Source organism: Pan paniscus, chromosome 18 (genome assembly GCF_029289425.2).
Source record: "Pan paniscus chromosome 18, NHGRI_mPanPan1-v2.0_pri, whole genome shotgun sequence".
Taxonomy (NCBI): Eukaryota; Metazoa; Chordata; class Mammalia; order Primates; family Hominidae; genus Pan; species Pan paniscus.
The window spans coordinates 79,204,907-79,216,983 of NC_073267.2; the positions used below are offsets into that span (position 1 = coordinate 79,204,907).

At 39.7% G+C, this 12,077-nt stretch overlaps 1 protein-coding gene across 9 annotated transcripts in view; it reads left to right on the top strand.

Moving 5' to 3' along the window:
- NFAT5 (nuclear factor of activated T cells 5) overlaps nt 1-12,077 on the top strand; it is a 142,106-nt gene that overhangs the window by 92,405 nt on the left and 37,624 nt on the right. For all 9 annotated transcript variants that reach the window (XM_003814542.5, XM_008967247.5, XM_003814541.6 and 6 more), the window contains 2 exons: nt 974-1,164; nt 5,106-5,278. In XM_003814542.5, coding sequence (XP_003814590.2) covers nt 974-1,164; nt 5,106-5,278 — 364 coding nt within the window. The remainder of the gene's footprint in view (nt 1-973; nt 1,165-5,105; nt 5,279-12,077) is intronic.

The following is a 12,077-nucleotide window of genomic DNA, read 5'->3' on the forward strand; positions in this document are numbered from 1 at the left end:
TAACTATGATAGGGAATGAATTGACCTTAAAAGTTTGTTTAGTCATTCATTCAACAAATACTACACTCCTCCATGTGCCAGGCACTGTTCTAGATTCTGCTGACCAGCAATTTGACTAGTTTGCTTATTTTCCTCATTATGATACCATTTTATAGAGATGTAGCTGTACTGGAATAGAAAAGATGTGTGAATTTTTTAAGTACTTTGTTTGGCATGCATTGTACAATTTACTTTGTGATTTTCTGCATTCTATATTAGGAGCTTCAATGTTTAACTATAAGCCTTATCAAGAATCAGGATTGGAAACATTTGTTCCCAAATGCTGTTTTAAATATTTATTTATTTTTCAGCATACAAATTATAATTTAATTTATGAATTCTTGCTAGAGACCTGTAATGATCCATAGATCCCCGTTTGAACTAGCAGTCTCTCAGACCATAATGTTTTGTCCCAGGATTTAATGATGTTATATGTATGTATCTAGTCCGTGAAAATGAGCTTCATTTCCTTGTTATTCATATAGCTGCACTCATACTTTTCTACTCAAGTAGCTTTAGTAGAATAAAAATTTGGTATATGTACTCTCATTTGATGATGATGATGATGCCACTAACAGTTTTGTGAGTTTTTCCATTAGTTATGGTGGTAGGTCCTGAGCAACCCAAATGCTGCCTGAAGTACTGTGCATTCATTCTCATCTGCTTGTACAAATAAATTATAAATGATAATTTATCATCTAACATCTAAATTTATAATTTAAGTATAGTTATTACAGAATTAAAACTATGACTTACTTCAGGAATTTAGCCAACTCTTTTATGAAAATGTTTTATCTCTATTTTTGTTGAAGATTTAAATATTTTTAAATGTAATTCAGTTACAAGTATAGGATTTGGTCTTAAATATTTGATTTTATAATTAGATTATTTGAAATGCTAATTAGTGTTTCTGTTGCATGTTTTCTGGTTTCAGCTGGAAGGCCATAATGAACCTGTAGTGTTGCAAGTGTTTGTGGGCAACGACTCTGGACGAGTGAAACCACATGGATTTTATCAGGCCTGTAGGGTAACTGGACGAAATACAACTCCTTGCAAAGAAGTGGACATTGAAGGCACTACTGTTATAGAAGTCGGCCTTGATCCTAGCAACAACATGACACTGGCGTAAGTACTTAGTAAGAATTTTTCATTATACATTACACTCTTGTGTTAGGCAGAATTGTTCAGTTTCTAATGTATAGAAGATTTTTTGACTATTTTATTAAAATGTTTTAAATATTATGAATAAAAAAAGACATTACTTCAGAATGGTAATGGGTTAAAATTAACTCTTTTACCATTTGCTAAAGAATTCCCATGGTTGGGCCAGGCGCAGTGGCTCATGCCTATAATCCCAGTGCTTTTGGAGTCTGAGGCTGGTGGATCACCTGAGGTCAGGAGTTAGAGACCAGCCTGGCCAACATGGTGAAACCCTGTCTCTACTGAAAGTACAAAAATTAGCTGGGTGTGGTGGCACGTGCCTGTAATCCCAGCTACTTGGGAGGCTGAGGCAGGAGAATCACTTGAACCCAGGAGGCGGAGTTTGCAGTGAGCCGAGATTGTGCCACTGCCCTCCAAGCTGGGCAACAAAGCGAGACTGTCTCACAGAAAAAAAAAAAAAAAAGAATTCCCGTGGTAAAGGCAGGGAAATCAAAGCCAAGTGGAAAGCTGGCCAAAGACTTACTTTTTTGGGTTTATAATAGTAACATTGAAAATAAAAACTTCAATTTGATTTGCTTTCCTGAATTCCACTTTCTTAATGTTTGCTTTAAAAACTTTTTTTTTTTTTTTTTTTTGGAGACAGAGTCTCCATCTGTCGCCCAGGCTGGAGTGCAGTGGTGCTATCTCTGCTTACTACAACCTCTGCCTCCCAGGTTCAAGTGATTCTCCCTGCCTCAGCCTCCCCAGTAGCTGGGATTACAGGCATCTGCCACCACACCCGGCTAATTTTGTATTTTTAGTAGAGTCGGGGTTTCACCAACTTGGCCAGGCTGGTCTCCAACTCCTGACCTCAGGTAATCCACACACCTTGGCCTCCCAAAGTGCTGGGATTACAGGTGTGAGCCGCTGCACCCAGCTGAAAAACTGTTCAGCAGAGACTATGAAGTGCCTTATTCCATCTTGATGTGAAACACATATTGCTGGTTTAAATTCACCGTCTGTTGTTATTTTCCTCTGTTTAAAAAATATATATCTTTAGATTTAGATTATGTGTTTTTCATCTTGTACATTTAAATTTTAAAAATTATTTTTCCTTAAGCGTTTTGTAAAGGACCTTTAATCCTAAAATTGAACCGTAACAGCAGGAAATATATTGGTATGGGGTAGATCTATGTTGTAATTATTTGCATATTGGATAGTTGCTAAAGACTTTACTTGGTTTTCAGTTTTCTTTTGAAAGCCATTTTAAATAGATTGGTAAAAGGTTAGTTGGAAAAGACATTTTGAGAAATATTTTGTAAATTTTTTTTTTTTGGAGAGGGAGTCTTGCTTTGTTGCCCAAGCTGCAGTGTAGTGGCGCGATCTCGGCTCACTGCAACCTCCACCTCCTGGGTTCAAGCAATTCTCCTCCCTCAGTCTCCCGAGTAGCTTGGATTACAGGCGCCCACCACCGTACCTGGCTAATTTTTGTATTTTAGTAGAGATGGGGTTTCACTGTGTAGGTCAAGCTGGTCTTGAACTCCTGACCTCAAATGATCCGCCCACCTCAGGCTCCCAAAGTGCTGGGATTACAGGCATGAGCCACCGCGCCTGGCCTCATAAATATTTTTTAACTTGTAACTTTTGAAAATTACTAAAAAAGGGGCTGGGCACGCAGTGGCTCACGCCTGTAATCCCAGCACTTTGGGAGGCCGAGGCAGGTGGATCACTAAGTCAGGAGTTTAAGACCAGCCTGGCCAAGATGGTGAAACCCTGTCTCTACTAAAAATACAAAAAATTAGCCAGGCGTGGTGGCGGGCGCCTGTAATCCAAGCTACTTGGGAGGCCGAAGCAGAGAATTGCTTGAAGCTGGGAGGTGGAGGTTGCAGTGAGCTGAGATCATGCCACTGCACTCCAGCCTGGGCAACAGAGCAAGACTCCATCTCAAAAAAAAAAAAAAAAAAAAAGACAATTATAAAAATAAATACATATAGGCCGGGCGCAGTGGCTCACGCCTGTAATCCCAGCACTTTGGGAGGCCGAGGCAGGCAGATCACGAGGTCAGGAGATCGAGACCATCCTGGCTGTCATGGTGAAACCCCGTCTCTACTAAAAATACAAAAAATTAGCCGGGCGTGGTGGCGGGCGCCTGTAGTCCCAGCTACTCCAGAGGCTGAGGCAGGAGAATGGCGTGAACCCGGGAGGCAGAACTTGCAGCGAGCCAAGATCGCTCCACTGCACTCCAGTCTGGGTGACAGGGCGAGACTTGTCTCAAAAAAAAAATAAATAAATAAAGTAAAATAAATAAATAAATACATATAGTAGAGGAGGAAAGGAAAGAATTTACTGATTATAAAAATAGTACTTATTCAATATAAGAAAGTTGAAAACAGGCCAGGCGTGCTGGCTCATGCCTGTAATCCCAATACTTTGGAAAGCTGAGGCATGCAGATCATCTGAGGCCAGGACTTTGAGACCAGCCTGGCCAACATGGCGAAACCCCATCTCTACTAAAAATATAGAAATTAGCCAGGAGTGGTGGTGCATGCCTGTAGTCCCAGCTACTTGAGAGGCTGAGGCAGGAGAATCTCTGAAACTCTGGAGGCAGAGGCTGCAGTGAGCTGAGATTGCAACATTGTGCTCTGGCCTGGGCAACAAGAGCGAAACTCTGTCTCAAAAAAAAAAAAAAGTTGAAAACACAGGGTAAAAAAAGCTAAAAACATGCCCTTTAAAAACTAACTTCTGGCCTGGCACAGTGGCTCATGCTTGTAATACCAACACTGGGAGGCTGAGGTGGACAGATCTCTTGAGCCAGGAGTTCGAGACCAACCTAGGCAACATAGTAAGACTCCGACTGTACTAAAAATACAAAAGTGAGCTGGAGTGATGGTGCGTGCCTGTAATCCCAGCTACTCAGGAGGCTGAGGCATGAGAATTACCTGAACCCAGGAGGCAGAGGTTGTAGTGAGCTGAGGTAGCGCCATTGCGCTCAGGCCTGGGTGACAGAGCGAGACTCTGTCCAAAAAAAATATATATATATATATAAATAAATAAAAACCAACTTCCTGGAAATAACCACTATTTAAATGTGTATCTTCCCAGTCTTTTTTGGACAAAATTGAGAAAATACTGTACCCACTGTTTTGTAATCTGCTTTTTACTTAACATATCATGAGCATTTTTCACATATCATTCAATGTGGTAACATACTTTTTAGTGGCTATTATTCCATCCTTCTGGAGGCAGCTACTAATTTTTTAAAAGTAAAATCCATTTTATCTGTTTTCTGAATTAGCTCTGTAAAGAAAGAGACTAAACGTATTTATTTATTTATTTATTTATTTTAAAAAAGGTCTCTGGCCAGGTATGGTTGCTCATGCCTGTAATCCCACCACTTTGGGAGGCCAGGGTGGGTGGATCACTTGAGGACAGGAGTTCAAGACCAGCCTGGCCAACATGGTGTAACCCCATCTTTACTAAAAATACAAAAAATAGCTGGGCATGGTGGCGGCCACCTGTAATCCCAGCTACTCAGGAGGCTGAGGCAGGAGAATCCCTTGAACCCCAGGAGACAGAGGTTGCAGTGAGCCGAGATCACGCCACTGCACTCCAGCCTGGGTGACAGTGAGACTCCATCTCAAAAAAAAAGGTCTCTTATAAGCCATTATTTATGTTCAGATTTTAAAATAGTGATTTTATTTTTTTTACTTTTTATTATTATAAACAAAAGATTGACAGGATTAGGAACAGTGGTGAATGTTTAGAATTTACCCTTTTGTACTTTTTGAACTTGGAACTTTGTAACTTTATTACATATTCACAGAATTAATAGATAAGCAAAATTTTAAAAACAAACTTGTTGATTAAGAACATTATACTATTTATACAACAAAATGTCCCTTTATATATATATTTTTCTGTATTAGGGTGGACTGCGTAGGGATATTGAAATTGAGGAATGCTGATGTCGAAGCCAGAATAGGAATTGCTGGTTCCAAGAAGAAAAGCACTCGTGCCAGACTGGTTTTTCGAGTTAATATCATGAGGAAAGATGGCTCCACTTTGACACTGCAAACACCCTCTTCTCCAATTTTGTGTAGTAAGTAAGAAGATACGGAGATACTAAACATATGGAGTTTCTTTCATTTTCTGTTAATCTTTTAGACATCTCTAAATTTTAGATATTTCACATGCTCCGGCTTGTGATCATGCAAAATTTGAAATATTTTAAAAGCAGTAGTCAGATTTTCTAGACCAAACTAGAGGTGAATACTTGGGATACAATTCAAAAGATGTGGAACATTTTGTAGTTTCCTATTATCATAATATGCTGATTTAAAAAGTAATTTGGACCAGGCATGGTGGCTCACACCTGTAATCCCAGCACTTTGGGAGGCCAAGGTGGGAGGATCCCTTCAGCCCAGGAGTTTAAGACCAGCCTGGGCAATGTAGTGAAAATCCTGTCTCTACAAAATAAAAAAATATATATAATAAGTTGAGTGTGATGGCTTGTGCCTGTAGTTTCAGCTACTCGGGAAGGTGAGGCAAGAGGATCACTTGAGCCCTAGGAGGTCAAGGCTGCAGTGAGCCTTGAGCGTGCCACTGCACGCCAGCCTGGGCAGCAGACTGCGACTGTCTCAAAAAAAAAAAACAAAAAAAAAACAAGAAAGTAATTTGAGCTGGTTATCAGAAGTAAATTACAAAGCGAAAGCATTTTCTAAGCATCTTCACTGTGTGGTAAATTGCTATGGTTCTAACTGTTTTGTGTTAGAACATGAGTAAGGTAAGCAGAACTTTGCAAATAACAACATGTCAGAAGTTTCAATTACTAATTATAATATTATAGTATAGTGTTGGGAGTGGGAAATTCAATTCTTATCACTAACCTTGACATGGATAGAAAATGATATATGCGTGTTTGTGTGTATAAATTCAATTATGTTGTTATATATGTCTCACCATAATTGTAGTTTCTCTCTAATGATTATTGTTATAGGTAATAAATAGGAAAAATTTTCCTTTTCACATCTCTCTCTCTTTTTTTTTTTCTTTTTTGAGATGGAGTTTCGCTTGTTGCCCAGGCTGGAGTGCAATGGTGTGATCTCTGCTCACTGCAACCTCCACCTCCCAGGCTCAAGCGATTCTCCTGCCTCAGCCTCCCGAGTAGCTGGGATTACAGGTGTGTGCCACTAGCACCCGGCTAATTTTTGTATTTTTAGTAGAGGTGGGGTTTCACCCTGTTGGCCAGGCTGGTCTTGAACTCCTGACCTCAAATGATCTGCCCACTCCTCCCAGCACCCCCCACCACCCTTTTTTTTGTTGTTGTTAGAAGAAGGCTGGATATGGTGGCTCATGCCTGTAATACCAGCACTTTGAGAGGCCAAGGCAGGAGGACAGGAGTTTGAGACCAGCCGAGGCTGGTCTCTCTTCCTGTTTCCTTCTGTCTCCCATTCCAATCCCAGCTCTTCTTACTAACCAACTTTGTTTTCACCTCTCATTTTACTCCAGCTGTTTAAACCTGCCAAAAAGTTTATATTCATGGAAACTAACATAAGCCAGAAACTTATAATGGAAGTGTATTGAACAACATAATGAGAGAACCTGTCTCTACAAAAATTAAAAAAAAAATAAAAAGCCAGGCATGATGGCATGTGCCTGTAGTCTCAGCTATTCAGGAGGCTGAGGCAGAAGGATCACTTGAGCCCAGGAGTTTTGAGATAGCAATGAGCTATGATCACACCACTGCACTCCAGCCTGTATAAGAGACCCAGTCTCTTAAAAAAAAAAAAAAAAAAAAAAAGGAAATTGTTCAGATGAGTGCTTTTTTTTAATTTTTAATTTTTATTGTGTTCTGATAACAAAATATGCCTCATTGCTCATTCAGTCACTCATTTAGTCAACATAAATTAAATGCAGTTGTTCTCAATCCTGGGTGTAGGTTCGAGTCACCTGTAGTGCTTTAAAACAAACAAAAAGGCATGCCAATTGATGGTTTGTTTTTGGAAAACTTCATAGTTAATTCAATGGATAGTTACAGTGTGCCTAACTCTGAAATTAAAGATTATAGTTTAAGGAGCTTACAGTTTAGCAGGCTGGGGAAAAAACAGGCAAGTAAATGTCTAATTTTATAGTAAAATTATATTAACTTCCATATATGTGTATATAAAATTGTATATAGGCCAGGCGTGGGAGCTCACACCTATAATCGGAGCACTTTGGGAGGCCAAGGCAGGGGGATTGCTTGAGCCCAGGAGTTTCAGATTAGCTTCGGGAACAAAGCAAGACCCTGTCTCTGTTTTTTTAATTGCATATAAAAATTATATAAGCTTCCAATTGTATTATAAAGTTATATAAAGATACTATACTGCACAGTAGCTGTGTGAATAAAGTACAGTGGAAACATAGTAAGAGCATCTAATTCAGACTGCTCAGAGATGGTAGAACTTGTTCTGTCTTGTCTTAAAACACAAATAGAAGTAAAACAAGTAAAATGGGATTTACTTGAAAAATTTTCATATCTACCCTTCTGTAGTAATTCTGGGCAGAGGGATTCATGTATAAATATGCTCCCTTAAAGGATATGATTCTTTTGGGGGAAATAAAAAGAGTTTTATGTGATTGGAATAAAAAGATACACATGATGAAGTGGTAAGATTTGAGGTTACAGAGGTAGACAACACCTCTTTCTTTTTTTTTTTTTTTTTGGGGGATGGAGTCTCGCTCTGTCGCCCAGGCTGAAGCGCAGTGGCATCATGATCTCTGCTCACTGCAAGCTCCACCTCCCGGGTTCCCGCCATTCTCCTGCCTCAGCCTCCCGAGTAGCTGGGACTACAGGCACCCGCCACCACGCCTGGCTAATTTTTTGTATTTTTTAGTAGAGACAGGGTTTCACTGTGTTAGCCAGGATGGTCTCGATCTCCTGAGCTCGTGATCCGCCCGCCTCGGCCTCCCAAAGTGCTGGGGTTACAGGCGTGAGCCACTGCGCCCGGCCGACAACACCTCTTTCATAAAGAGACTTGTGTATTCAGCAAAATAATTTGAATTTTATCCTGACCACTTAGGAAGCTTGATGCTTGAACTTGCGACTTTGAGGGCTGGATATGGGAGGAAAAGAAGAATAAACATAACAATGATCTACAGTAAAACACAGGACCCCAAAAATCTTTTTATTTAAAAAAATTAAAATGTTTGTTCCATTATAAGTTTCTGGCTTGTATTTCTTTCCGTGAATATAAACTTTTTGGCAGCTTTAAGCAGTTGCAGTAAAATGAGAGGTAAAAAGGAAATTGGTTAGTGCGAAGAGTTGGGATTGGAATGGGAGATAGAAGGAAACAGGAAGAGAGAGAGGTAGAAAAGGAAAGGGGCCAAAAGGTGACAGAGTTGGAAGGGAGAAGAGGAAACAGATACTTGATCTTCCTTCTATAGATACTCAGTGGAAAGAATTTCTAATATCAGGATTCATGCAGTGCCTTGTGGCTTTAAAAAAATTACTTCTAATTATTGGTTTAACAATGGCCATTGGATCCTTTGTCTTTTTGTTTTTAAGGGGATAGAAGATCATCCCTTTTTACATTCTTAACATCTTTCATGTTCTCCAGACAATATAGGTGTATATGTTTTTTGTTTTGGTATGTATGTTTATATTATTTTGTTATGTTATGTCAAATTAAGAATATTAATTTTCAGCTAGGTGCAGTGGCACGCACCTGTAGTCCCAGCTACTTGGGAGGCTGAGGAAGGAGAATCACTTGAGCCCAGGAGTTTGAATCCAGCCTGGGATTCAAACCCATCTCTTTAAAAAAAAAAAAAAAAAAAAAGGCCAGGTGCAGTTGTACACGCCTGTAATACCAGCACTTTGGGAGGGCGAGGTAGGAAGATTGCTTGAAGCCAGGAGTTCGAAACCAGCCTGGACAACATAGCAAGAGTCCATCTCCACACACAAAAAAAATGTTTTAAGTTAGCTGGGCATGGTGGCATGTCCCTGTAGACCCAGCTACTTGAGAGACTATGATGGGAGGATTATTTGAGCCCAAGAGTTCAAGGATACAGTGAGCTATGGTGGCACCACTGCACTCCAGCCTGGCCAACAGAGTGAGGTCTTATTGATCTGTCTTTAAAAAAGAAAAAAGAAAAAATTTTCATATCTACCCTTCTGTAGTAGTTTTTAATAGGACAAAATTAATCATGGCTTTCTTACATGTAATATATATTAGATTTTATCTTATGGTTACTCAATTAAATAAGACTCTGAATTTAAGAATTTTCTACTTCCCCTATTTCTACCTATCCCACAGCTATGGGGAAAGGATGGTATTGTTAAGCAAACTATCCCTCTCTTAAAATTTTGGATAGGATTAGTAATTTACATAGTCAGATGTAGGCTTTATATTCTAAAATATTCTGTTAAATATGTTGTTCTACTAGACATTATTACAAAGCTTTATTCTCTTGACAGGTTGAAATATTTGCTTACTTATTTTTCAGTATTCAGATATTCATTATTTTTTTCAACTTTATTTATTTATTTATTTATTTATTTATTTATTTATTTTTTATTTTTTGAGACGGAGTCTCACTCTGTCACCCAGGCTGGAGTGCAGTGGCGATCCCGGCTCACTGCAAGCTCCACCTCCGGGGTTCACACCATTCTCCTGCCTCAGCCTCCCAAGTAGCTGGGACTACAGGCGCCCATCACCACGCCTGGCTAATTTTTGGTATTTTTTAGTAGAGACGGGGTTTCACCATGTTAGCCAGGATGGTCTCAATCTCCTGACCTCATGATCCACCCCCCTCGGCCTCCAAAGTGCTGGGATTACAGGCGTGAGCCACCGTGCCCGGCCTCAACTTTATTTTTAAGACTGCTAGTTGAAAAGCATCTAAAAGCACACAGTTTTTACAATACCAAAAAGGTGATTTCTTTTTTGTGTGTTCTAATTTTTAAGCATTATTCCTTTCAAGGAATTTTTAAGCATTATTCCTTTCAAGAGTCAGCTTATAAATAACTTGGTCGGGCGCAGTGGCTCAAGCCTGTAATCCCAGCACTTTGGGAGGCCAAGGTGGGCCCATTACCTGAGGTCAGGAGATTGAGACCAGCCTGAGCAACATGGAGAAAACCCATCTCTGCTAAAAATACAAAGTTAGCCGGGCTTGGTGGTGCATGCCTGTAATCCCAGCTACTCGGGAGGATGAGGCAAGAGAATTGCTTGAACCTGGGAGGTGGAGGTTGCGGTTAGCCAAGACTGCGCCATTACACTCCAGCCTGGGCAACAAGAACAAAACTCCGTCTCAAATAAATAGATAAATAAGTAAATAACTTAAAAATAAAACAGTTAATGCTTAAGTAATCTTGACTTTAGTTGTGTTTAGTATGGCGTCTGTTGGGGACCCATCTTGTAAACTTTAAAGAAAGGACCTTTTAAAAGGCCAAAAGTTAAATTATCTTGAATCTATGACAAACCCACAGCCAATATCATACTGAATGGGCAAAAACTGGAAGCATTCCCTTTGAAAACTGGCACAAGACAGGGATGCCCTCTCTCACCACTCCTATTCAACATAGTGTTGGAAGTTCTGGCCAGGGCAATTAGGCAGGAGAAGGAAATAAAGGGTATTCAATTAGGAAAAGAGGAAGTCAAATTGTCCCTGTTTGCAGACGACATGATTGTATATCTAGAAAACCCCATTGTCTCAGCCCAAAATCTCCTTAAGCTGATAAGCAACTTCAGCAAAGTCTCAGGATACAAAATCAATGTACAAAAATCACAAGCATTCTTATACACCAACAACAGACAAACAGAGAGCCAAATCATGAGTGAACTCCCATTCACAATTGCTTCAAAGAGAATAAAATACCTAGGAATCCAACTTACAAGGGATGTGAAGGACCTCTTCAAGGAGAACTACAAACCGCTGCTCAATGAAATAAAAGAGGATACAAACAAATGGAAGAACATTCCATGCTCATGGGTAGGAAGAATCAATATCGTGAAAATGGCCATACTGCCCAAGGTAATTTACAGATTCAATGCCATCCACATCAAGCTACCAATGACTTTCTTCACAGAATTGGAAAAAACTACTTTAAAGTTCATATGGAACCAAAAAAGAGCACATATTGTCAAGTCAATCCTAAGCCAAAAGAACAAAGCTGGAGGCATCACACTACCTGACTTCAAACTATACTAGAAGGCTACAGTAACCAAAACAGCATGGTACTGGTACCAAAACAGAGATATAGTTCAATGGAACAGAACAGAGCCCTCAGAAATAACGCCGCATATCTACAACCATCTGATCTTTGACAAACCTGAGAAAAACAAGAAATGGGGAAAGGATTCCCTATTTAATAAATGGTGCTGGGAAAACTGGCTAGCCATATGTAGAAAGCTGAAACTGGATCCCTTCCTTACACCTTATACAAAAATCAATTCAAGATGGATTAAAGACTAAAACGTTAGACCTAAAACCATAAAAACCCTAGAAGAAAACCTAGGCATTACCATTCAGGACATAGGCATGGGCAAGGACTTCATGTCTAAAACACCAAAAGCAATGGCAACCAAAGCCAAAATTGACAAATGGGATCTAATTTAAAGAGCTTCTGCACAGCAAAAGAAACTACCATGAGAGTGAACAGGCAACCTACAAAATGGGAGAAAATTTTTGCAACCTATTCATCTGACAAAGGGCTAATATCCAGAATCTACAATGAACTCAAACAGATTTACAAGAAAAAAACAAACAACCCCATCAACAAGTGGGCGAAAGACATGAACAGACACTTCTCAAAAGAAGACATTTATGCAGCCAAAAAACACATGAAAAAATGCTCACCATCACTGGCCATCAGAGAAATACAAATCAAAACCACAATGAGATACCATCTCACACCAGTTAGA